A 26,568-nucleotide genomic window follows, 5' to 3' on the forward strand; every position below is an offset into this window, starting at 1 on the left:
GTGTCGTTATACGTATATGTTGTATACTTACACATGTATACGTCAAGGTGTCTAAAGACTGTAGTCAACTCTGCTCCCTCCCTCCTTTATGAGCACTATAAAACATACAGTAAAATGTTTTTACACAAACCATTGTATTCATTTCCCATTGCTTGGTGTTGTCTTCCTGGTCCCTGGCACTGATGTACACTTACTTTGCTTTTCTTAATGTACGCCCAAATGGAAATGAAAATGTATGAGCCACTGTGTTTAATCAGATGCAAAAACTCGGAGGGCGATTTAAGTCGCACAACTAGGAAAATCATTCAGGTTCAACAAGTCAACGGCGTGCTTTCATTTCTCTTTTTCAGAACCGACTTTGAAATATCACCGATAAATACATCAAGTTGCCAGAAGAAGAAGGTAAACACATTTCTTACAGCACAAGTGCAGTTTTAGGAACATGTATTCCATACGTCCGCCATATTATTTTATCATTAGCAATAAGAAGTTAACTACCAGTGTATTTAGAATATATGAATATGTTGGAATGAGATATTTGGAGCCACTGCTGGTGGAATATATCACTCCAGTGTGCTGTTTGTTTTGTGATCCTTACACACTGGGCTGGTACGACTCCACTTTATGAGTAAAGAAATGTTGTAAACTAACAGAAGCTTCCGTTAACACACCACCAGCTGAAGTCCTCGTACAAAGAACCTGTAAAAGCAGAGGCCTGGGAGCGGTGTGGAAGACACAAAGCATTCTGGTTGTTGTAGGATCTTTACAGGGAAATCTTTATAAGTGTCGAAGTTCTGGGAAATAAAAAGTGTTAATCCAGAAACATGTGAAGATCCAAAATAGCGACAGCGCTACATGATACGTGTTAGATTGGTAGCCCTGTCACAGTTTTTAACTATAATTCACTTCCAGTTCTTTTTTTATTTCTAGCATGTAGGCCAAAATGGCTCACAGGCCAGCTGACAACATAACAAGGACAGTAATGTGTTTCCAAGCACAGAGGCTTAAACAATTATTTGGATCCTTTGCCACTGTGAGTCTCAGCGATGCTTTTCTTCCATGATGTTGGTTTAGAGTGAAATATTTATATTAAGTCTTAGTGTGTTTACCCCCCACGGCTTTATTTAGTTCTGACGTAACTGCGGTTAACTGCCAACATATCTTGAATATTAACAAAACGGGCTATTGAATAATCATTTAGCTGCAGAGAACATCATCATACATGGTATACTTGCTTACAGCACAGTCGTGCACTATTTATTCTCTCCTGGAAGTATCGAACCCAACAGACACACACACACCCAGAGACACATGCAAATGAACAAAGAGACATCACAATAATACTTTACGGAAAAGAAGCGAGTTGCATGGAGGAGGTTTTGGGTGCAGGAACTTCTTTAGTCCAGAGACCAACACTCACATATATGGCTATTTCTCATTGGTCCAGCGAGAAAGTGTTATTAATGTCCCCGTTTGATCCTGTATCAGTTTAAGATTTGCGACACTGGCTGTGCTAGTTTATTGGATACATACATTACTGTCAACTGACCTGCTGTACGTGTAGCTTCAAGCTTCGCATCCACATTAATAAACGATTTGACATTTTGAGAAAGGGCCTGCTGGCATTATCTGAATAAGAGTAATCGTAAACAAATGCATAGAAGGAAAATGAGAGTTAAAATGTTATAATGTGACGACGGAGAGTTTTCTTTCCTCTTCTTTTTCTGTCCTTTTCACATCTTGCTTTTAATGTTCCCACGGTGACACCCATTAAATCCTGATGCTGTAACTGTGGAATCAAAGTCTGACACTTAAACTGACAAAAGATATGAAAAATTGTCCAAACTCTAAAACTCATGTCTTGTAATTTGGCAACTGCCACTATTTTACGAGTGAAAGTTTTCAGAGGATGTGTAAAAAAGTCAATCTTCTTTAACACGGTGTTGCACACCAAATCACATTATATAGGACGGCATATCATTAAGGTCTAACACATATTAAATGCATTTCGCAGACTGTTAAGAGGTTTAATCCTGATTCTTTGCATTTGCTTTCCTTCTCTTCTCTTTTGGCACATTGCTATTTATAAAGTGCATTACTGCCGTCTATTACCAACCTCTGGAGCAGGCAGGACTGTGTGTCACGTCACCACTGTAACAGTGTGTGTGTGTGTGTGTGTGTGTGTGTCCTGGCAAAACACAAGATACAAACAATATGGACCTGCTAACAAACTAGAGGTTCAAAACTGTCACAGCTACATGCTCAGTAACATAGTATATATGCACAGATCAATGGCATCTTTCATTACAGCCCCTGAGTGCTCTGTAAGTATGATTATTGTGCATTAATTCAAGTTTGCAAGTATTGACAGTCTCTTATAGGCATTGGCGTCTTTTCCACCACTTTTAATTATAGCAGTAATTCATCAACGTCACTGTGACTCTTCAGTGGTAGATTAGTGAGCCATTAAAACAATATTTATTTACGAAACCAATACTGCCATCGTCAGGGCTTTACCGACTATCCTCCCCGGTGATTCACAGTCGCAACAGTTAAGCGTCCACACTGAAAGAGTTAACGGTGATTGGTGGCGAAATGTTCCTGAATAGAGCCTTCATGCATAAGACTGCAGGGCTGCTGGGTTTCTCTCGGGGGGGATCGCTGAGTGAACCTCATCCAGTGGGAAATGGGACTGAGCCGAATGTGATTGAATGGGCTGAAACGGGGCCTGATGGTAGCTGTGTGTCTACGTGTGTGTACGTGTGTGTGTGGGTCTGAAACATTAAGCTGGCTTAAGCGCCTTTGATCAATAGCACTGATAGCTCCAATATTATGACCACATACACACATTCACAACGAAAGGTTTAATATTTAGCTTTAATAGGAGTAGATGCGTGTATGCGTGTGTGCGTGTGTGCGTTGTGTAACCCTTAAGCCTTTACTAAACAAGACAAGACACAGAGAAACAAATGGCTCTAGTGTTGCTTGTTACTGCACCAGGGGTTATTGATGGTATATGCCCAGCTTCAAATTACTGGCTCTGTATTTGTTTACATAAGCAATATTTTAAATTACACAGACAATAAATTAAAAAGCAATATATATGTCACACATCGAAGCAAAACTGAAAATAAAGTTGGCTCTAGTTACATATATATGAAAGATGAATGTGTTTTGGAGTATTTGCAGAAATATTAGAGGCAATGAATCAGGGTTAACGGCAGAAAGAAAACACTTCTGAATAAATAATAATCGGCAAACAATTATGATGCAGTGCACAAAAACAACAGCTTAATTTCCTTTAAACAGTAAATGATCCATATTTGTCACCTCATCCACACAAACAGAACTAAAAGAGAGAATAATGATGAATCTATTTGGGGCTGAATGCAGAGCTTAACAGACACAACACACTGTGCACATGTGTGTGCATGCAAACACACACCAAGCAGAGCGTTTAATTATGTGGCTGGGAAACAAGATTTTTAACGTTGGATCTTCTCATACTGAAAGTGTTCTTTATTTAAGCACTGTATCTTTAAAGTAGAGAGCATGGCCACTGCGGACACTTTTGGTTGACCAGTGTTTCCCCCGTCAGCAGAGCTGGAAAAGCTTGAACTGCATTTAAATATTTAAGGGACAATGATTCTCTCCACAGAAACACTTCGTTAAGCTTGCGTACAATCAACAAGCTGCACCAATGAGACGCTGTTTCTGTTATATTAGGCTACAGGATGTTATTGTGACGATTAGACCAGCTGCTGTGGAAGCATTGGACTCCATTCCCATTCAATCCCATCATTCAATAACAAAGTAAAAGAGCATCTGAAGACGTTCTTGATAACGTTCCTTTTTTCTCAGCATTTTGAATATAAATATTACCTTATCGGATTCGCTACTTAATAACATTCTGATATAAAGTACATTTTCAAAACAGGGGTCAACAGGGTCAGCTTCTGTTTATTCCACCTCTCAAGGCTTCTTCATCTCAGACGCTTTACGTGCTGTATGTAAGGAGTTTCTTTTTAATATATGCTGCATCCTCACAACATGTCCTTGATGTTGTTAGCCTTTTTGCTAAATCTGACACATTTACATCTTATTGATGTTAGTGTGTTGTCTCTGACTAATAAAGTACGCATACCTAAAGGGGCGGGGGGACAGCCTCTCCCCTGGTTTTAAATTGGCTGACTTGGTGCATTAACGTTATTCATAACGGCGATTCTTCTCGTCTCCTCCTGCTGAGAACCCGTTTGTTTCGACCTGTAGCCCTTCACCACACAAGACTGTGAGCCTTTAACCCGTTAGCTAACGGTCAAGGATTGTTAGACGCCCCGCTCACGTGCTCTACTAACAGTGCGGTGACAAAATAGCCACATTGAGATCCCATCCATGCAATGTGAAGGAACAAACAGCTCATGGCTCATTTCCACATGTTATTCTTACACTGTTGTCAATGTGGAAGCCATCAGTGCTTGAATAAAGTCTGTGGTTGAGATATTACATTTGGTAAAAACTGAGCTATAAGGAAACATTTGTCATTTATTTCCTCTTCTATCATAATAGAACATATTTCCCTTCTGACCTGTCCTTTTAACAAATAATATTTATTGTTGAATTAAAAAAATGATTACTATGCAATAACTTTGGATATGGTTATCGACAACAATCATAAAACCAACTATAGAGCTCCGTCTGTGATGCTCTAACTGTTCCTGAGGCTACGTTCAGACTGCAGGCAAATCTGATTTATTTCTCAAATCGATAATGGAGATCCATCATTTCGCCCTCTAACAATTAATGTGTCAAGTTGTGATGCATTCGAAGATATTTTGGCGTCCGTCCACGGACTGTTGTTCGCCAGTGGCAGAAAGGATTCAGCTCAGTACCGCTGTCACTCTGTAGGTGACGTTGTTGTTGTGACGCTAAAGACACTTTATGCTGTCCAGACTTTCTAAAATCAATTAGGATACAATCTGGATACGACTGCGCTGGCAGTCTGAACAAAGCCTGAGGTCATATATATGCACAGACACAGACACACACACACACACACACACACACACACATATATACACACCTGCACACACACACACTTCTTGTTCACTCACCCAGATGTTGCCGTCTTGGTGATACGGTTTCCAGTTCCTGCCGCTGTCGCTGTAGAGGAGACGGTACCGCGTCGTCCAATCGGAGCTGCTGTAGCGACCCTGCGTTGCCAGGGCGCTCACCTGCTTTCTGGAACCCAGGTCCACCTGTAGCCACTGATAATGGTCACTGTCCAGAGGTGACCATCCACCAGCACCTGTAGAGCGAGTGACATTTGATAATGAGGTTTATGTTATACGTGTAGTCCGCTCCAGCGTATGCACTTCAGTATCAGATAATTATCCCTCGTCTAACACAGCAGACGCCTCGGCTTCCAGAGGAATGGCATTTGCATGTTTGACATTCAAGGATCCTTTTTTAATATTGGCATGCAAGACATAATATGGCATTTCATAAAAGCTAGGGAGTCCACTTTCATCAACATCACTCGAGAGATATTCAGTTACAGAGATACAACTGGCCAAGAATGAAACCCACGATCAGCATGTGAGCATTACAACTGTGTTAGGGATGATATCTATTTATCACAAAGTACTTACACCGAGTAAAGTAGGAATGAGACATTGCCTAGATATGTAAATTTGTGAAATTGCAAATACGGTGAAGCAGAAATAGAAGCCACTTCATACTGACAGGTACATATGGTTATCTCACCTCAGCTAAGCTCTGGTTCAATATGAGCATCCTTGAGTGCAGATTTGAATGATATTTTACTCTGCTGGAAAATGCTTTTTGCAATAGTTTTTTTTTAATAGGTCTGAAAAATGGACAATGTAAAACAGGAAAAATGCATTTTTTAAATGACGAGAGTAACATTCTGTGACCTCCCTTGTTTTTCATAAAGTTCAAAAGGTTGTCAAATTTTAAAACGTTGAAGTTTTACAATCTCCCATACAGGGTACGTGCACTAAAGTTGGAAAACATTCTACTAAGGTGAAATATTGCTTTGAAGAAAATGACTTTGCCTGAAAGCATCACATGAGTGCATTTCAGTGCTATTTTCCCGTGGCTGAAGTGCCTACTGTTGGAATAGATGGCTGTGTTTGTATCGTAATCTTCTCAGTGGCAGTCTTGTACTGGTGGAAACCTCACGGCTCTGCCTTCATTGCCAGACAAATATTCATATGTCCTCTCGAAAGCTTCCCCCCTCCCTCCACACCTCCAGGTGTCTAACTGAGGCCGGGCCAGACTCCCCTGGACCTCGCAGGTTAAATGAGCCTTGGGTTTAATGTTGCAGAAACAGAAGTGCAGGGGAAATGCTGGCCAGGATCCCACTGCCCTGACTTCATCTGCCTTTAGAACGAGAGAGAACAACACAGAGCTGTGATGCCACTCTCTCTGGGAGACACGAGGCCACTGTGAGAGCAATCCAACCAGTGCGAGAAGTACGAGAACAAGGCATACAGAGTGCATGGAAACAGATGTGGAGGCTAGAGCGCTCACACACACACAAACTAAGCAGCAAAAGTGTATCCGTGCAACAAACAGGCGAGCCTTTGACATAATGTGAGTGTGAAATGATTATCAGGAAGAGTGGGTGGTGGATGGACTGCGAACTGGCCATGTCACGGCCGTCTTCTTTGATTCTCTGTGATGGATTTATTTTTTAAGGAATCAAATACAGATAAGAAAGTGACTGAAAGTACAAGTGAAGGAGAATGACAGAGAGAGACCAGAACCACAGGGACAAAGTGAGACAAAGGGAGATAGTAAGACCAAAGAAGCACGAGAGGAGCACCAATCGTACTGAAGGAGGCATGAGCGATGAGAGTGATGTGATGTGATAAAATAGAGGGTGAGGCAATATGCGATGTACACCCCCCCCCACCCCCCGGCATAAATCCTACATCTTATCCAATTACAGAGCCATTACACTCCAGCCCCGGCCTTGACAGATAACCAGGTTCATATCAGTGGAAACGTCAATACCTCAAAAACCGGTTGCACAAAGCCGTTCCCTTAGGGGGATACAACACTATCAAAAGGGAGAGAGGGCGGAGGGGGTGGAGGGTGACACATGTGGTTTGGGAGGGGTGATAGTGATAAGTAAACAGACAGTATAAAATAAAGATTAAGAAAGCAAGCTGAGCGGAGAAGTGACGCTATGAACAAGATCAGAGGATGGGGTGTCGGAAAGAATGACGAGAAGGAGGAGGAGGCAGAGAAATGGAAACGAGGGCGAGTAAGAGAGATGGATGAGGCGAGGAGAAGAGGGAGTGATAAGAGAGGATTTTATGGCTCTGGTACTGGGGAGGCGAGATGAGCTAGCATGCGAATGGGATGGAAAAAAGGAGAGAAAGGGAACAATGTAGTTATGGTAAAGAAGGTGATAGATGAGTCCAAAAGTGAGGAGGGGAGGACGAGCGGAGCGGAGTGAAAAGGATGAGGAACCTGGGAGGAAAAAGATAAACTGAAGCCATTCAACACGGGAAAGGGGACAATATCAATGGAGACTGCAGGTGGGTTCAAATGACATGGAATAAAAAGAAAAGATTAGAAAAGTTGCAGGTAGAGTTCAGGACGAGAGAAGAAAGAGAGAGTGGAACAGTTAGACTGTGTGTGCAATGTGCGGCTGCGTGACTGCACATCCCTCAATAACAGTGCTCGTGTCAGTTCATGTGAAAGACGCGTGGCTCTATGTCTGTGTACATCCTCAACACTCAAACCCATTTTGATGTCAAATATGAGATGTGACATTGTCTTGTGTTTCTTCAAAATGGATTCACTCAGTGCAGGCTAATCTGGCTCGCTTCATAATCACACAGCGGAAGTGTAAATACAGTCCTCTACTGTTAGTCACGGGGAAACTCAAAGCAGTTGGACATTCTTTGCACATCGTTAAAGGTCACTTAAAGGGTCGTTACTGGTTGGTGGGAATCAAATTTAAAATCTCCAATATCACACACACACACACACACACACACACACACACACACACACACACACACACACACACACACACACACACACACACACACACACACACACACACACACACGCCTAGTGAGCATGCATTCACACTGAAACTTGCGCTTGCGGTGTCCTGACCAGACATTTTGTGTGTCTGTTGGACACCTCAGCCACGTCACTCTTCCCCTCTGGGGCCCCTGCGACGCTTAAGCACTTTCCAAATCTTCCATTCCAAGATGCCTTCAGGTTTTCCCGCCAGTCCCGCTTACCTGTCTCTCCTTCCGGATCAGCTACATATCAACCTGCCCTCCAACACTGGCTCTATCTCTCTCTCAGTTCAGGTCCTGTAGGTCCATGCAGTTATGAGTTTGAAGACTTATCAGATGCATAACTATTTATAAGAGATTTCACCACTCTGGAAGAGTATAATGGCAACAACTAAACCTTCGGATTACGGCATTGACGTTACAATGTCATTTATGACAGACCTTGCATTCCCACTTAAATGAACCGGGAGACGTGCTTCTGTAGAACATGACTTAAATGGGTGAATTAGAGGACAGGGTAATGGTTAGGGAAAAGGGGTTGAAGGGGATGGATGGAGGAGAAGGCATGTTAGGGTTACAGGCTTAACAGAAGTAACAGATGGAAATGAGAAAGAGTCAGACATATTGAAAAGTTCATAGAGACATAAAGGTCCAAAGATCGTGAAAGTGATGGCTGGCAATTGGGAAAAAAAAAAAAAAAAAAAAAAAAAAAAGAGGTCAGAGGAGGAACAAGGGACACGCATAATAAATGTTGTCGAAGATTGGAGAGGAAGGGAAAGGGCTGGAAAAAGAGGAACAGATGAGAGGTGAGAGGGGAGGAGGGGCAGCTTGACAGAGGTGAGGAGTGGGGTGAAGAGTGCTATACGAAAAAAAGAAAAAGGGAAGAGGTGCAGTGAAAGGTGAGAGCCGGGGGGAAAAAGGGGAGAAGTGGGGAGAGGTTGACAGAATGAAGTGGAGATGGAGGAGACGGGGAAATTGAAGGTTAGAGAGAATGTGAGCGAAGAGGAGCTTCAGTGACGGGGAAAATGGGAGGAGAAAAGGGAGGGGAGGGGCGTCGGGGGACTGTCACCGTTCTCTCACCTGTCACACACACAGATGTTCGGGGAGGAGGAGGAGGAGGAGGATAGGAGAGAGAACAAGTGAACAGAGAAGGTCAAAGAAACCACCTTTGAAGAAGAGACGAAGCAAAAGGAGAAAGGAACGTAAGAGAGAAAAAGATTAGGAGATAGATGGATCATAAGTACAATTCAAGAGGAAGACGAGAGAATAAAGCGCTGAAAGGAAAACAGGCTTCAACTAGAGGAGCATCTTTTCTTCAATGAAGATGATACCAGGGTGCGTTCTGGATAATACACACTTAGTGCATCAATGTGTGCGTCTTTAAAAAACAAACAGAAACACATTCCGAGTCTACGTTGAGGTATTAATTTAAAGGGAAGAAAATGATGAGAAAAATATATTATATGTCATTTATTTTGTCCTGATCAGGTGCTTGTGTAATGTATTAGTCTGCAACATAACTGACTCAATGTTTCAGTCTGTAATCAACCAAAAACATCAAATATTCACTGGTTTCACTTCCTAAATGTAAGAACTTGGTGTTTTCTCCTCTTGTGTAGAATTGTAAATCGAAAACTTGGAAGTTGCAAAGCAAGTTGAAAAGGAATCTTGGCTTCTTGGAAACATAGTCATTTCATTAACTAAGCAATTAATGGATGAAACCAAAATATAATTAATTATTAAAAGCCCCAGTCAGAAAGATCGAACGTCCTTTAATGAACAAAGAAAAGGAAGAAAATCCAATATGATTTTTTCACACTAGGGAAATTCCCTGGTATTGATGACCTCAGCAGTTTATGAGCACATTCTGCAATGTCTCAGAATCTGTCAGTGTGTCACCTGTATGGCTACTTTACAATAAATCCTCATAATGCATTTGCATTGGGATCAGTTCCACTGACACTGCCATTTTTAATAAGCAGCAAGTTAGAAATCCGATTAATCTGCTACCCCGGTGAAAACGTCCCTGTGCGGTGCCCTTCACAGGTCAGTACTGGCCAAATGGAATTCACAAAGAGGATATTTCTGAGATAAAAGGAGCCGACCGAGGCCGAAAAACACGTCTGGAGTTTCTCCAAGCAAACAAGGTTTGAGCTATCTGTGATGACACAGATAACCCTGCAGTGGTAGCACAGGCGAAGCGTGTGTACTGCTATCAGCCCCGATTATGACCACAGATATTCTCTCTCAAAAGTGCATATAAATGAATTTGTGTATATGCACGTGCACACAACCATTTTTTTTTTTTTTATCAACTCAAGAAGAAAAAGTTGCCAATAGATTTAAAAGATCAAGAGTAAAGAGGAGATATGAAGAAGAAGCCGCCCCAGAGAGGAAGCAGGAAGCTTTCCATTGTCATGGTGACTACTCCCTCTGCCCTTTGCATATTATCTCAAAACGTGTCCTTTTGTCCAACAATGGAACATTTACAGTGATGTTGATTAATGTGCATTGTCCCTCAAAATGAAATATATAAAAATAAATTGTTCAGTGGCAAACAAAGTGACCATACAAAGCTAATAATTGCCCATGTTTCACCGGTAACAATGAACATACAGTAAAAGCCACTAAAAGGCCATCGTGGCAATTTGGGTGGGGGGGGATTAGATCAATGTACCAACAGCAATGCGCTGACTAAGAGGAACATAATTGAGAGAAAATCGAACCAGTAAGGGTCCTTCGGGTAAACATGTCTGCCTTTTGAAACTAATGCAATCTGTGAGGATATTGTTCTTGTGTCACGTCTCACACATCTCAGCTCACACTGTTCAAGAAGCCTTCGGCTCTCAGTCATTACACTAAACCACTAGCAGAGGTATGAAAGCTGCTTTGAACATGAATCTATCAATGTTCCACCGTCTCTGTTCAGATATGGATGATCAGAGCTCACACTGTCCCCCAAGTGCTGTCCGTTGCTCCTGGCGGAGGGAATGTGAAAACATCCAGGGATTAATTAAGGATTATTTTATCTATTTTATATGCATAATGCAGAGAACATTAGAACGTGAACACACAAGTGAACATCTCTGTATGTGTGTGTGTGTGTGAGATGATGACATAGAGGATTTTAACTTTTACAGCTCAGCCGGGAAATGGAAAATAGGTTTTAATTCAACTGCCTGACTGTGCAAATGGCGTTTACAGTACTGATGGTAGAAAATGAGTCAGCCGAGAAGGAAAAGACTGAACAGCAGAAAGAGCAAATGAGCGAGATGGAGCAACAACACGAGCAAAGAAAAATGAAAGTGAGCATGTGAAAATGTACAAAACGTGAGATTTTTTAAACACAGAGAGATGTGAGTTCTGAGAGGAATGGAGACACGCTGGGATTTTGGACGGGTGACGAGCAGCAGGTGACAGACATGACACACAAACACAAGTGACAGCGTCAAAGCAGGGATCAAACAAGAGAACATCTCTCCTCTGACTTACTATCAGCGTGGGAGAGTGTGTGGGTGGGCGGCTACACACAACTGTGCGTGCAGGTTTAAACACTTTAATGTGTTGCCTTGTTGTTTGTGTGTTCCAGCACCCGGGAGAACACGTGAGACTATGTTGATCAAAGTTGCCACTTCTCATAACAACCACAACCACATTAACAGAAAGTAAAACATCTTCATTAATTAAGACGCTCGGCCTCGGGAAAGGGGGCGCAGAGAGAAAACAGCTGGTTAGCCCTCTGCTGGTGCTTCATCTTTCTGTCATGGAGCAAAGGGAGCGGATGAAGACAGAGTAATTTAATTAGAAGCGGACCGCCATTATCGATGGATGACTGCAACGACTACAGACATCAAACAACTTTGCCAGATGACAGAGAGTGAAAAGCAATGCACGGCAAGGGAGGGGGGGGGGGATCTGGTTAATTGTGCAGTAAGTCAGAGACAGTCGTACTGCAGCACTGTGACAGTCTGTGTTTGATAAGGAGCGATACAGTGAAACTTTTGGAAACTTTGTAGTATGTATCAGGGTGGGAATGTGAAAAAATAGATAATGAATTCCGCGAAGAGAGAAAGGAGACAGGCTCAGAAAATGGAGTGTGGGATTGACAATGTTACTGTAGAAAATAGAAAGTATATGGAGGGAAGGGGAGACAAGCATGTGATGGAGGGCAGAGAGGGAGCAGACAGAGAGGAGGCCATGGAATATAAAGATCAGTGGCCACGTGCACAGGCCCAATCTCATGCTTGGCTATGTCTGCACTGTGCAGCGACGTGGGCGCACACACACACACACACACACACACACACACACACACACACACACACACACACACACACACACACACACACACACCTCACTTCCTTCACATATGAAAGGTATTTGTTATTGATTCCTGTGTGTCTGACCTTGTAGCAGATACTATAAGATGCTCCCACATTGACATTTGATTGATACTTTTTTTATGATTACACTCATTTCAGTATTTCGGCTAAAATTGTGATCTCTCTCAGGCTCATCACTTTGTTCCTTATGTCGATTTCTGTCTGAACTCCTCTCTCACCCTCTCCATGTCTTCCTCCCCTCCCTCACCTCCCTGTTCTCTCTTTTGACTTCAGCCTCTCCATGTCTCTTCTATTTTAACCTGTATCCACAGGGCAACTGTCTTCAGCTGGCATAACTGAAAGCAGCCTTTGTAGTGGGGATGAGATCACAGCTCATGTGGTTTCTATGTCACAATTAAAAAGCTGTCTGGAGCTAATGACTCTTTGAAGCATTGTCTTTTAAACCTTTTCGTTTTTTAGGTCCACAAATGTCCACCCCTGGTCCAAGCGGAGGAAGGGTTGTAAGAAATAGTTTTTGCACAGAAAAGACAGAAATGTGTCTTTTGGTTTGCATGTAAAAAAAACCTCTGCTAATAAAAAGGGTACATTAATGTGTCTCACTCTCATGTTTAACTGTTTATCTAAAAAAATCCCGAAATATGATATCAGCATCCAGACACATTAAAACACAATTACAATAAAACACAACACAGAAGCTAAGGAACACGCCACCATTTATACCTGTCAAAGTCAATCAGTCACAGGAAGTGTGACTCAGCCCATGAAAGCAGCTGCATAATGTCCGCTGTTGCTCTGGAGGAGCGAGCTCGGGTTAGTCTTGGAACAGAAAGCCTGTTTTCCAACTGGGGGTTTGAAAGACATCGGCGTGATGAGGCATGGAAGGTCTAAGCAAAGACACTGTTGAGTTGCATCATGGGAAGTGTGGGATCCAGGGTTTTTGGAGCTTAATGCGAAGGGATTAAAAATAATATATGTATCTTGGCCTCTGTTTATGGCCATTCCTATGTTGAGCAGTCTTCATCATCTTCATTAGGGTCTGTGCCGTATCTTCTGTACATTTCATGAGGTTCCATCTTAAGTCTCTTCCTCTCTCTGTGCAAATAGACCCTTGGCTGCATGTGGGTGGGCCCACCTTTCTATCCGTCTGACATTCTTGACGTGCAGAATCGTATACATGAACCAACAACCGAGGAGACAGCGAAGAGGAGGGATAATGCATATTTGAGGGAGAGTCGAGGAAAATGAGTGACGGTGGGAGAAAAGGATGAGCAGGGGCCGTGGTGGCCAGGAGGACTGATTGAACGGAAGTGGAGAGAAGAGGAGGAGGAGAAAGAAAGCGAGGATAATAACAGATGGAGAGAGGGAGGGTGAAAGAGAGAATGAGTGGAAAGGGGCAGAGAGATAAATAAAGTGTCAGAGTCTTAATCAGTCTCCTTTGTCTTCAAACCCCAGAGTCAGTAATTGTCCCCGCCTGATTTATCCTACTTCAATAATAATATTAATATAGAAACTGACAATCAAACCGAGCTGATCTTAAATAAGAGGCCATGATAACATAGAGTAACAGCTGGTGAGTGATTGTCTTTTGCAAATACAGACAAAAATAATTCAGCATTATGATAATGAGAACGTGAGCTCCATGTTCATAAAGCAATGTGCACACGCTTATTCCTGTTTAGGCATTTATACACAAATTCATACACAATATACGCTTTTAAAACAAACACAGTTTCTCATATCATACGCTCACACATACAGAGTGTGTGTGTGACAGCAGTCACTTAAACAAGCAGGGCCCGGTGACTGGCTGCCACACACCAGACAGCTGCTTGCTGGAAAATCGTTATGGCGTCATTTTACCTCTCTGTCTTTCTCGCTCGCACACACACACACACACACACACACACACACACACACACACACACACACACACACACACACACACACACACACACACACACACACACACACACACACACACACACACACTAAAACGTATAATAGCTGTCAGCATTCACAGCACAAGCTTAATATGAGTGGTAAATCCCATTGATTTTGTGCCTCCCCTGTTTCATAGCACTGGGAGATTGGAGTAGATTGGCTTATCAGCACACACTCCTGCCCCTGACGGCACATTTGGCTGCCTAATGTAGCTGCTTGGAGGGGTCCGTCCTTAGAGGAGCACTGTGTGGGCACGAGTTTGTGATTCTGTGTGTTTGGGAATGTATATATGGGAGTGTGAGCAGCTGTGCTGCTGCTGCTGCTTTTTGTTTTCATTAATAAATGTGTGAGGTACAATTCTGCCACATGTCACCATTATACCTCTTCAGGGGAGCAGAAGCTTCAGTGGATGCTGAAGTCACATGCACGTCATCTTTGCACTTTGCTTATAGCGATACACCAACTTTTTCCCCTCAGCCAAGCAGAACAAATCCTTTTAAATAATTGTTTGTGCATCAGGTGCAGCACGGTGCCTGTGCTTCCGTTTTGTATTGACAAGAAAAAACAATGTTAATTAAAAATGTGAGCATCTCTTCCTTCACTGCAGATATAATGAGATTTGGTTTTAAGAGAAGTTGACTCTAAGACACATTTCTAATCCTCGTGGAGAAGATTTTCTCCATCGCCCCTTCCTGCAGAACTTTTCTCATTTTATATTCCAGCCTTGTCATATGCTGTATGCTAACGAGGTGTTGACCTCATCATCCAAACACAGTGGGATTCTCTAGAGGACACTAAGACAGAGAGGATGAGATGAACTTTTATATCCTTTCCCCCTCATTCCTCCTGCTACACTGACACTTGTCTCAGTGTGTACTCATTCTGGTACACTTACGTCAACAGAGTTGATCACAGTGACTGTGACGTAATGACCTTTGGATCTCTGAAATTTGGAAATGTGAAAGGTGTGAAAAGTAGGTCTCGCTCGAACATGTTGGGCTCCTAATTACAAGCCAATAGTGACAGGGGGAGAGAGAGAGAGAGAGAGAGAGAGGAGCATTTCTGTTTTTGGCACAAAGAGTATTACTAGAGAAACAGTACAATGTCCATGGATTGCATTATATTTTAGATGTTGTGGGTAAGCCAGCTAACCAAGTCATGCAGCCTGGTTAATGAAAAGTGTGATGCTTTCTGAGCAGTCAACAAATCTGTCTTGGGGGTCAGACAATTGTACTTTTTCTTATCAAGAAAGCAAGTGTGGAGATATTACACACGCTGTATATTTACACTCATTCATTCTTCTCTTGTTGACGGGTGTGATTGTTGAAGGCGGAGTAGTCCTGTCCTCTCATACCAATAATTCTATTGGTAAGATTAAACACACCAGATTACCTTTGCGTTTATTTGCCATCTCTGAGCTGTGTTGCCTCAGCTGTGGTGTGACTATATTAGATGGAAAAGTATGAATTATTAATTATATAAACATAGAAGGATGTAATTGACTGGTCCTATCTCTCTTTGCTGTGGACTGATGTGGAAATGAGCTCCAGTCTGAGTCACTGAGATAATGACTGGAGCTGAGAGACGGAGGGGAGGAAGAAAGAGGAGAAGTAAAAGGAAATAGAGAGCGTGAAGAAAGAGAGGAGGAGGGTAAGAGCCGCTGTGCAGCACGACGAAGCGTGTCACTCTGTGAAGCTTTGGACATTTACCTCTCAGTGTGTCATCTGTAAAATCATTCATAAGGATGCATGTACATGTACCTGAATTAGATATTTACTCTTTCCTCGTTCTACAGTATGGGTGTAAATAAATCCCTCTATGCAGCACTAATCATCATGCAGGTGTGAGTGCATGCTTGTTGTGTGTCTGTGTGTGCACGTGTGTGTGTCTACCTCCTCTCCTGTTGAGCTTGACATATCCAGGTGCGTATCCGTTGGAGAAGACCGACGAGCTGGTGAAGGCTGTGTGAGGCAGAGGAAAGGCTAGAGCCTCATCACACTTATCTGTGGAGAGAGAGAGAGAAGATAAAGGAGGAGAGAGGGGAGGAATGAATGAAGAGGAAGGGGGGAGGGGGGGGGGGGGGGGGGAGGAAAGAGAGGAAAAAGTGAAGATTAGTATATTTGACATGAATTATAGAATATGCATCAACGCTGAACATGCATGCATCTCAGTCCACGGAGTGAAGTCGTTTTAAATCACAACACTGTTCATTAAATGTTAAATAAATGATTCCTAGGATGAGATCTCTTTAACTCAACTCAAGTACTCTCAGCTGAAACATCTTGTATTTTCCACATGGTTTCACTCATTGTCAAGAAAAAGATTTGATCACAAGAGCAGAAGCACAGGCCTCCCTCGCTGGAGGTTAAGGGAAGTTGTTTGTGGGTCAAGAACTAAGTCAGGTCAGTCAGACTTGAACCACAGGGGCATTTAAATCATTGTTGACTTCCCTGGCTATCTCTAGAGTGTATTGCAAAAATATCCATAACAAGCAATCTGGCCGTGTAACCAGATGCAGATGCATAATTGATTTAGAGAAAACCCCCAGATATGTTGGATAAGTGAAACCACGGATTGCTCCTGTCCCCGTGGATCAGGTCCTGCACAGATTTAACAAGCAAAAGGCTCTGATCTCTCTTATTCTGCCATAAATATGCAGACGACACAGATTTATATAACCGTATCACCAGGGGACTGTGTGTCCCGCACAAGCAATGAGGAAGTGCATCAAACAAATCCATGTGTGGATGTGCCAACATTTGTTTTTCTTCCGGTAAACTAGAGACCGTCGTGTGATGGGATCCCACCTGCCGTGACGCCAAATTGGGATTTTGATCTCAACTACACATCTGTAGTTTCATGACTGCATCTTGCACGGTTGCAAAGCTACGACTCAGCATCAGCTTCAGTATAAATCTAGAATTAAAGGATTTATAAAAACTCTTCTGTCTCTTATGTTCTACTAATGTCAACGGACAATGGCCTAAAGCTCTTAAAGATCTTCACAGAGTTCAACCTGGATCACCCAACAGCAGGAACTGAAGCTGTCCCGTAGAATTCCCCGAGGGGATTTTAAACTCATTTTGAAATATATGCATTAGCTAATATAATAGAGCGGCTGTGGAGGTTGGACCTTGTACTCAGTGTTAAAATATCACGTTGGCACTTTTGTACTTCTGTCTTGTGCTCTATTTACTTTGTATGTATTTCCTGTCTGTAACTTTATGTTGTATTGTCTTAACAAGGTCTCTCTTGAGACAGAGACTCCGTGTCTCAATGATCACTAATTACTATAAAACGAGTGAACATTTGAATATACATACATCTTTACGATGGCCTTTTCTGCAGTACATTACTTTGAATGCAATGCAATCATTCAGACGTGAGTCCAGATGCACATTCCCGCCTGTCTAGAGGCGTGAACTGTGGATCCAATGAACTGAAGCAGCCATGAGGAAAATAGTCAGATGCTGTAGAGCTGCTCAGTCCAAGCCGACCTCAATGTCAACTCGCAACTGCTGCCACGCTCAAAAGAAATCAAAGAAAGCGACTACAGCGGCATGTGCACGAGACACACAAAGGCAGCACAAATCATCGAGAACAAAGGCACAACTATATGTTCCACACGCACGCACGCACGCACGAGTCAGATTGAGAAGAAACAAAATTGTTCTTCTGTGCATGTGTGTGTGTGCAATATCTTTGTGTGTATGTGTGTGTAGAATACACTGCGGGTGAAAGTCAAAGCCCTGTTATCTTCTTTGGCTGTTGGCTTGTTAGAGCGATTACTTTGTGTCACAGGTAGAAACACAGAGAACAACGGAACACCATGAAAGCCTGATAAATGTACGAGTGTGTGTGTTCCTGGATGAAGAGGAAATGGTCTTCAGCCTTCCTCCTGCCGTGAAGGTGAGGCTCATATTAGACATCACTGCCTGTTTCGACAGATGACACACACACTGACACACAGGTTGTCCTTTATAAACACACACACACACACACACACACACACACACAGTAATGAGTTCTCTGGCACATTGACCTTGCACTGACACGATCAAATCTACCAGCAAGCATTAGGTAACTCACTCACCACCACCAAAATGTGCAGTGATGTAAACTACAAAGGAGCATCCAAAGAAAGGGTTGATCAATGTCATTATATAAACTGAACAGCATGCGTGTATATGTGAGCACATGAGGGCTTTATATTCACACCTTTGCAAGTGCTGCTTGCAGGGAGGGACATCTGCTTCTTCAGGGAGAAGGCGGCCTGACTATTCTCTATTATCAAACTGTTTATACCCATGGAAGGTAGTCAAGTGCTTTTAAAAGGACTTAGATGAGCTGATATCATTGGATGTGACCCATGCCAGCACACCTAGTGATGTGTTCCTGCTTATCTGCTTCTGAAACTGTGCCATAGGATGCACCTCTTCTGCAGCATGTGGTCATGAAATTGGGAGAAACTGTTGGGTCATGCTCAAGTGTCTCAGAAATGATTCCTGCACCTTCATTTATGGAAATACGACCCTATACCTCCCTCCCACACACACACACACACACACACACACACACACACACACACACACACACACACACACACACACACACACACACACACACACACACACACATTAACCCTCCTGCACTGATCCACAGAGACACAAGCACTGAAACAGATGCAGTCATATACAGCCAGCCTCTTATTCATTCACATACTTGTACACACACACACACACACACACACACACACACACACACACACACACACACAATCCCTTTCCTGCAGTTTCAGTCTCAAGAGTATCTCTATAGGCTTCTCAGCAATGACTTCTTCCAGCTGCACATAAACATGCTTTGTTAGTCACACACGCGCACACACACACACACACACACACACACACACACACACACACAGACACACACAGACATTGAATAGCATAAAACTGCTGGGGGGGGAATGAATGGCACTGGAGAATGGACGTAATGGAGAGAAAGTGGATTTTAAAGAAATGGAGGAAAGATATAGTGTATTTCTGAAGTGCCTCAAGTTATTTCCTCAAAGCCCTCTTAACTCTCCGACGGGGGAGAAACCATTTGATCAAATGTGTTGCCCTCATGCAGCTTGCATGGATTTTACCACTACAGTGCATGTGCATTAAGAACTATGCATTTCCATCTGTTGATCAAAACAATCTGCAGACAAGATTAACGAGATCAGTTTAGCTCCTTGTCTGTGCATCTCATTTCTACATGCTGTTGCTACTAGTTGTGCAGATTCCCCCGTCTCCTCCTGTTCTACTTCCTTAATAATATACAAGGCATGTACAGTATAGATTCAGTATTTACATTATATCAGCTGGCTGCTGTTTTGTACATTATACCCCCAAGGGCAAACCATTCGACTTCCAGTTCCATTGCTAAATTGCAATGCTCATAAAATAAAACTTCTGAACTAAGTTTGTGATTACAATACAGTTATAGAACAGCTGGATTGTGGCTTTTTTTTCTTTGCTGTACAATAGCTCATTAAAATTCCCCTTTTCACATTACACAAAGACAAGGTCAGGATCTCAGTACTTTTCCTAAAATGAATTGCTTCAGAACCTCAGCAATTTAATACTTTAGTACTGAGCTGCACTATGCAACAATGAACCTCCACGCTGGACAAAAGTCCAGCAGCCTGTGGAACTTTATGTTGTCGAATGTTTGGGAAGAACAATGCAGTCTGTGGGCAGTGCTTTAATAAGAACCAGCAATGTTTCTTGACTCGAATTGTGTCTCTTTGCAGACTCACGTTTTATTAAAAAACTATTTTCTGCTGTTATAGAAAGACTGCTCAATAATCTCAACAGTGGAAAACTGTTTAATCATATATATATATATATATATATATATATATATATATATATATATATATATATATATATATCTATCTGGTTTGTTCATTCATAACACATATATATGTAAACCTGCAGAACATTGAAGAGACAATCTGTATCTGCACATATGAGCACCGTACTAAATGTTTGGGACTTTTACAGCTGAGTCGGGGATTTGGGTTAAACTACGACCTTGAAATTACTGCCAGTAAATCCGTCATTGTCTGTTTTCCCATTTTTAGGAATGCACCTTTCCCAACACCAGTGATTTATTGCTTTGGCATGATTAAATAGCAGCACACAGTTTCACACGGGAACCAGGGAAATATATATGGAATCATAACCATCAATAATTCACGGATACATCACGACGTCACCTGCTGCAGCACATTGGGATGTCATGAACCCAGAACTGTAGTCGTTGATACTCTCTTGAACACCTACACAAATGCACACAGTTACATGTGCAAAACATTTAAAATAGCGCGTGCTTGCTCAATGTCGCGCGTTGCCAGCTCCTGATTTGAGACACATTCATGAATGCAGACCACATGGTCATGTGCTCAGGGATCAAGTGTGACAACGTACTTGCTGATATTTGCCCATGTCTGAAGTGCAAAGTAAGGTTCTGTATGTTCATGTACTTTAGGGCAAGCAAATTACTACAATATCCAAGTGCAAATGTCAGCCAATTCCCCGGAGAGCAAGAGACAGATAGTTTTACGCATGATGGTATGATAAGAGAGGAGGAACAGGTAGGTGCATTGAGGGAGAGAGAGATGAGATGGAGAAAAAGAAGACAGGAGGTGAGAGCAAAGGAAAATGGCTCCCTACCAAAACCTTCTCAGTGACATTTCCAGCTAGGTAAATAACTAGGAAGTGGAAAAATAGCAACCAGGAGATGTGTCAGCCGGCTGCCACCATTTGGGGCCAGAGCCATGGATAGACAGGGTTTGGCCAGTTTGTTCAAAAGGGCTTTACATCACTGCCACATCTCTGGAGCTAAAGGGAGCTGGATACAAATAGAGCATAATGCATTCAGGGTGAAATGCATGACATCCTAAAGATCAGTTGGCATAAAATCACAGATTGCAGCCACAATATGACATGTTGGCATCCAGAGAGTGGCATAACAACGCGGGAAACTGGCAGGTGCAAACTCCTTTAATAAACTGCTGTACCTGCCGCATTGCCCATGCAAATTGCCCTGGCAGACACCGTTTACAAGTACTTAGCACAAATTCCTAACAAAATGCACATTTTGAACAAGATTAAAGAAAAGGAATTTGGATGGACTTGTAGAGAAAGTCTGCAAGTTTGCATGCAAGCTTTAAAAGGTTCTCAATACAACATTAAGAGCACGAATACAGCAGCATATAACCATGTGCTATGTGAAGATATATTGCAGTATGTCTAACTGAGCAGAGAATACAGTCGTGTATCTGTGTGTGTTGTAATCTGAGTTTCTCGGTCGTGCATGTGATGTGCATGTCTGTGTGCCCCACTGGCTAACTAAAGGCTCTGCGCTAATACTGCGCTGATAAAGCCGTCCCGACCGAGGGTGTCGCCGCGGAAGCGTAGTGCCCACCTCCAGTTACCCTCAGGTTAACACCGTCAGCTCTGTCAGCACTGTTGCTGTTGTTTGCACCGTTAGCTACTTGACGCCGGATCAGCTGTCACCGTATTGAGAGCCGCGTGGAGGCAATCTCTCTGTTCTGAACTTTGAATTGAGAACCTTTAACAAAGGGACCAGTGAGTCAGTCAGCCAGTGAAGAACATTCAGTGTTCTTTGTCAGAAGGCTGAGCATTCTGGCAAAAAAACCCTACAAAACACTCTGCTATCTTTATTTAATGACTGTCAAAACATTGTGTGTGGATTTTTGTTATGGGGCTGTCAAGTATGTTCTCTCACCAACACTGAACACTGAAGTTTGGGGACTCGGGGGCTTTTTCTGGACTCAAGTCATGAACACAGTGGAAGCTGTCAAAAGTGCCAACAGCTGTATGGAGATGCAGTCTGACTCTCCAAACTGCCAGAGTGTGAGAGTCTCCGTCTGTACATGCCTTTGGTCTCTGGTTTGGCTTGGAGCAGCATGGGCCTCTGCTCTATGCTTTACATTTCTGCCCACATTCATGCTTCAGTTCGACAAAGTCCATCTGGAGCAGATTGAGAGGTGGTCATTAACTACATTTTGTTTGCTGCCATATAAGCCTATTGCAGTGACCTAATTTCTTCTGTAATATTTATAAATTCAATATATATATATATATATACACATATACAGCTCCAGCAGTTATATATATATATATATATATATATATATATATATATATATATATATATATAATATATATATTATTTAGTATTCACTCAGTGTTGATTACTATTAGAAATCCATGACATCAGAAAACTGACGCTCTGACTGTCACACACCGTCTGCACTAAATGACCATTTCTGTCTCGTTCCATAGTTTTGTAATGTATCATTATAATTTAGCCAGGTCAAATTCAATGCAGCTGTCAAATCTGCTAAACTAAAGCGACTCTAATTCCCTAATTGCTTTCAAAAACTGATTGAAGTTGCTCATCCTTTCATGGGGTCACAGAGATAGAGTTTAAAAAACGGTCAAATGGTCATTCGCTAATTAGCAAGCAGTTACATCCGCGTGTTGTCATGTACACCTGGAATTGTGCGACAGCAGCTCCCTAGTGGGCTTCACAAAGAGGTATAGTACACAAATTAACAGATGTTCCGCAGCGTATAAAAAGGCCTCAGTAATTGGCATTACAGATGGTTGGACCGACCATTTGCCAGTGTCTTCACTCCACAACACAAACTGAAGTAAACACAAGTATGACTCGTTGTTTGACATGTGATACTCACGGACACATCAGCAGGGTGGATGCTGTACATGTTAATCTTAAAATTGTAATTAATATAAAGTTTTAAAGGTCCCCTGTGGAGTTCGGGATCTTTAGTCGCACGCACTATGGAGTTTTTCTTTGTTTTGTTTCCCCCCCATTCTCCTGAACTACATGTGTCCGTACCACAAGATATGCTGCGACGCACCAACAGAGAACGCAAACTCGTGAACCTGGATGTAAACTGGATTTAAAAAAGGTAAAAATCACCTTTTCAAATTATTTATGAGGAAGGAAATGCACTCAACGTGTTTGTTAGACCTTAAGGATAAACACAACACTCTTTGGAGAGTAACACTGAATGTAATTATAACTTTTGATTGTTTACAAGAAAGCTCCACAGGGCACCTTTAACTTGAATGTCAGCTGCCAAACAGTTTTGCATTTTGTATAAAGAAGTGAAGCGATGTTGGTCGCATCTTGTATTCAAAAGGCTCCGTAGAGCAGGTGACCTTCAAGTCCTGGAAGCTCCCACAGCCTGTGAACACATCACAGTTCAACACTTGTCACAAAGCAGCTGAAGCTCACTCCTCACTTCAAAGGAAGAATAAAGTAATAAACTCACTTTATGAAAGCAGAGTTTTGTAATAAAGTGCTTTGCAAAACCACAATAATTGAAAACACCAAACAGACACAAAGTGCTGTTTTGCTCATTCTATATTGGTGAAAACAGAAATGTGTTTTTGCATATGGCAAGTGCTCCGACATCCATATCTGGAGCAAAAATAGAAACATTGGGAAAAACAGATTTTCTGATGATTTGACACACGAGATCTCCTGCTGCTCCTAAGACTGAATAACAAAACAATTTCTGTTCACAATACCCAGATCACACACACAGTTTTGCAAATTCATCCGGTGTGTATCTAGTCAAACACCCTGTATAACTGTAATTACAATACAAAGTTAGAGCACATTATGTACCTTTCTGCACAGAGCTCCCACAGCTTTGTGGCATGAAATTGCGGATGGCAGTGGAGTGAATAACAATCATCTAGACCCCGGGGTGGGAGCCCATTCAATTTCAGTTCACACAATACCCCAGTGGGAATTAAAATGACCATTTAACCGACAAGGTGCCAACTTATCTAAATGTGAAACGTGTTGTGGGAAACAAAGGACAGAGGTAAGGAGGGGTTATCATATCTTTAAAGAAGTGAAATCCCATCAATATTAGATTTGACAAAATGTGGTGATGAATATTTTCTTCTCTCAACTCTCAAAGCTTGTTGATGTTTTTCAAATGAGCGCTTTAAGAACATTTCTCTATTTATAAATGTACATGAAGTTAACTTGGAATCTGACTGAGGTGCCTTGTTATAATATTAATATTAATAATTAGAATGCATTTTTTTTATAAGTTACTTTTAAGTCAGCCAAGGACAGTCTACAAATAAAGCCGTCAATACATAATCAATTATAATGTTCTCTTTGTATTCATCTTTTTACAGCCTTGTATATAATTATTCCTTTTCTTTGAGTCCATGTCTGTGTTGTGAGTTTATATGCGAGTGGGTGAATTTTAAAATGTAATTAGTTATTTTTTCCTCTCTCCTTGGAAGATGTTTGATGCTCGTTCACTCTCTACACTTTAATTTCTCTTTCAACCCTCCCATCCCCTGCCTTCCCCGACCACCCTCCAACTACCCACCACCCCCCCCAGGGCTTGCCAAGCTTTTAGTTTGAGCCGTTAATCTAAATTTTTTGGTCCAGATTCATTTTTCATGTCTTGGAACCCTCACCAAACAATTTTTGTCAACAGATCTGGTGCCCTGTGCCAATGTGTGCGCAGACCAAGCGCATAATGAGATGTTTTGGATGAAGCAACCACACATAAAGATCCACACATGCACAGACACACGCACACACATCCACACACACCTTTTCTTTCCTGCTTCCTTCTACATTTAAATCTGCCAAGTGAAATTTAAAGAAACTTTTGAAATGCTGCAAACACAATACTGTCTCCAAGATTTAAAGCAACAAAATGTAGTCTGTAGCTTCAACACAACGCAACCCAGACAAATGGAAGGAAGGATCAATGCTGGACGAGATGATATTGTAGCTAATGTTGGCCACATTTCACGCTTTCTTAAGACACAAACTAAGAAACTCATTTGGCAGCATGTTGCGTTGAGAAGATATTTTAACCAACATTTGGTCTCAACAAACATTTCAGAATGTCAAAAGCCACTTTTCACCAATGTGGCAGTTGACAGTTTGAAAGATTATAAATTACATAAAACACTTCAGAGCTCTCAGCGTCGAGTCCCATCTCTATTCCAACCTCATTCAACAAAATCCTGAAAGCATCTGGCAGCAGTTCTCTCTTCTAATCAAGTCCTTGCAGTCGGTTTGTTCTGTGGAACATTGGCCAACATTTCTTTTTAGTTTCACACATAATGTAAGCACGGACCCTCCTAACATTCAGTTACCCCGGCCAGCTCAATAAAGCCTTGTGGGTCTGCTGTATAAGTTCATCTATTATTTATCCCAGTAATTAAAGGGCTACTCAGGATGACTGATTTTCTGTGTCGTTGGTAATCCATGGAGCCTGGGGCTGGTTTATGGGAGGTCTGTGTTGACAGAATGGCCCTCCTGGTTGGACTCCTCTGGTGTTTCTGATGCAGTTTTCAAGAAGGATGTTGGGCAGAGGGGTAGATCATACATGCAGCTTTTGTTGCGGGGGGAGAAGAGAAACAGACAGTAGGTTCGAGGGATCTTAGAATTAAAAGTGTGAGACAAAGATCTAACTAAATAAAACCACAACCAACACGAAGGGATAGATCAAGTGCATGGACGATAAGAGAGTACCAAGCACACCTGCAGCACGCTGTATGCAAAACACTCATCAGCCAGTTACATAACTTCTCAACCTTTAAACAGTGGAGCAAATTATAAAAGGTGCATGACCAGGTTCTGAAGGTCACATGACCAAGTTCTGAAGGTCACATCGTCGTCCAAGAGGTTCAGAGTAGACCGCAATGACACATGTCTGTGAAAGCTTCTTGTCACGACTCATATTTATGATTTTAGGAAGTTGGAGGCATGCATCACCCAGGAGACCCCCGGGTTAAACACGCCGACATATGTTAAGTTACAGTACGTGACCCTGTCACATACGTAAAGTAGTTACTGTGTCACAAACTAAGATCTTTTTCCTCACCAGGTAGTTTCACAGCATCAGTCACATGTTTAAAACGGCTTCAGAGGGATTTTGCTTTTGTATTGTTTTGAATGTTCTTTGGTGACTTCTGTCATGTTTTGTAAAAAGATATGCTCTTTTCTTACACTCTGTCAAATGTACATCACTCTGCATGTCTCTCTGTCACCCTGAGGCAATATGCTCGTCTGTCTGATGTGTCCACATGGTGCCGGGCCGGATCAGTTTTACCTGCCTGATTCAGAGA

The 26,568-nt window shown here is 42.2% G+C and overlaps 1 protein-coding gene across 1 annotated transcript in view; it reads right to left on the reverse strand.

The window, feature by feature from the left end:
- cntnap2a (contactin associated protein 2a) overlaps positions 1-26,568 on the reverse strand; it is a 259,501-nt gene that overhangs the window by 143,232 nt on the left and 89,701 nt on the right. Inside the window, 2 exon segments of the mRNA XM_029457576.1 lie at positions 5,112-5,305; positions 16,243-16,353. Coding sequence (XP_029313436.1) covers positions 5,112-5,305; positions 16,243-16,353 — 305 coding nt within the window.

Source organism: Cottoperca gobio, chromosome 20 (assembly GCF_900634415.1).
Source record: "Cottoperca gobio chromosome 20, fCotGob3.1, whole genome shotgun sequence".
NCBI lineage: Eukaryota > Metazoa > Chordata > Actinopteri > Perciformes > Bovichtidae > Cottoperca > Cottoperca gobio.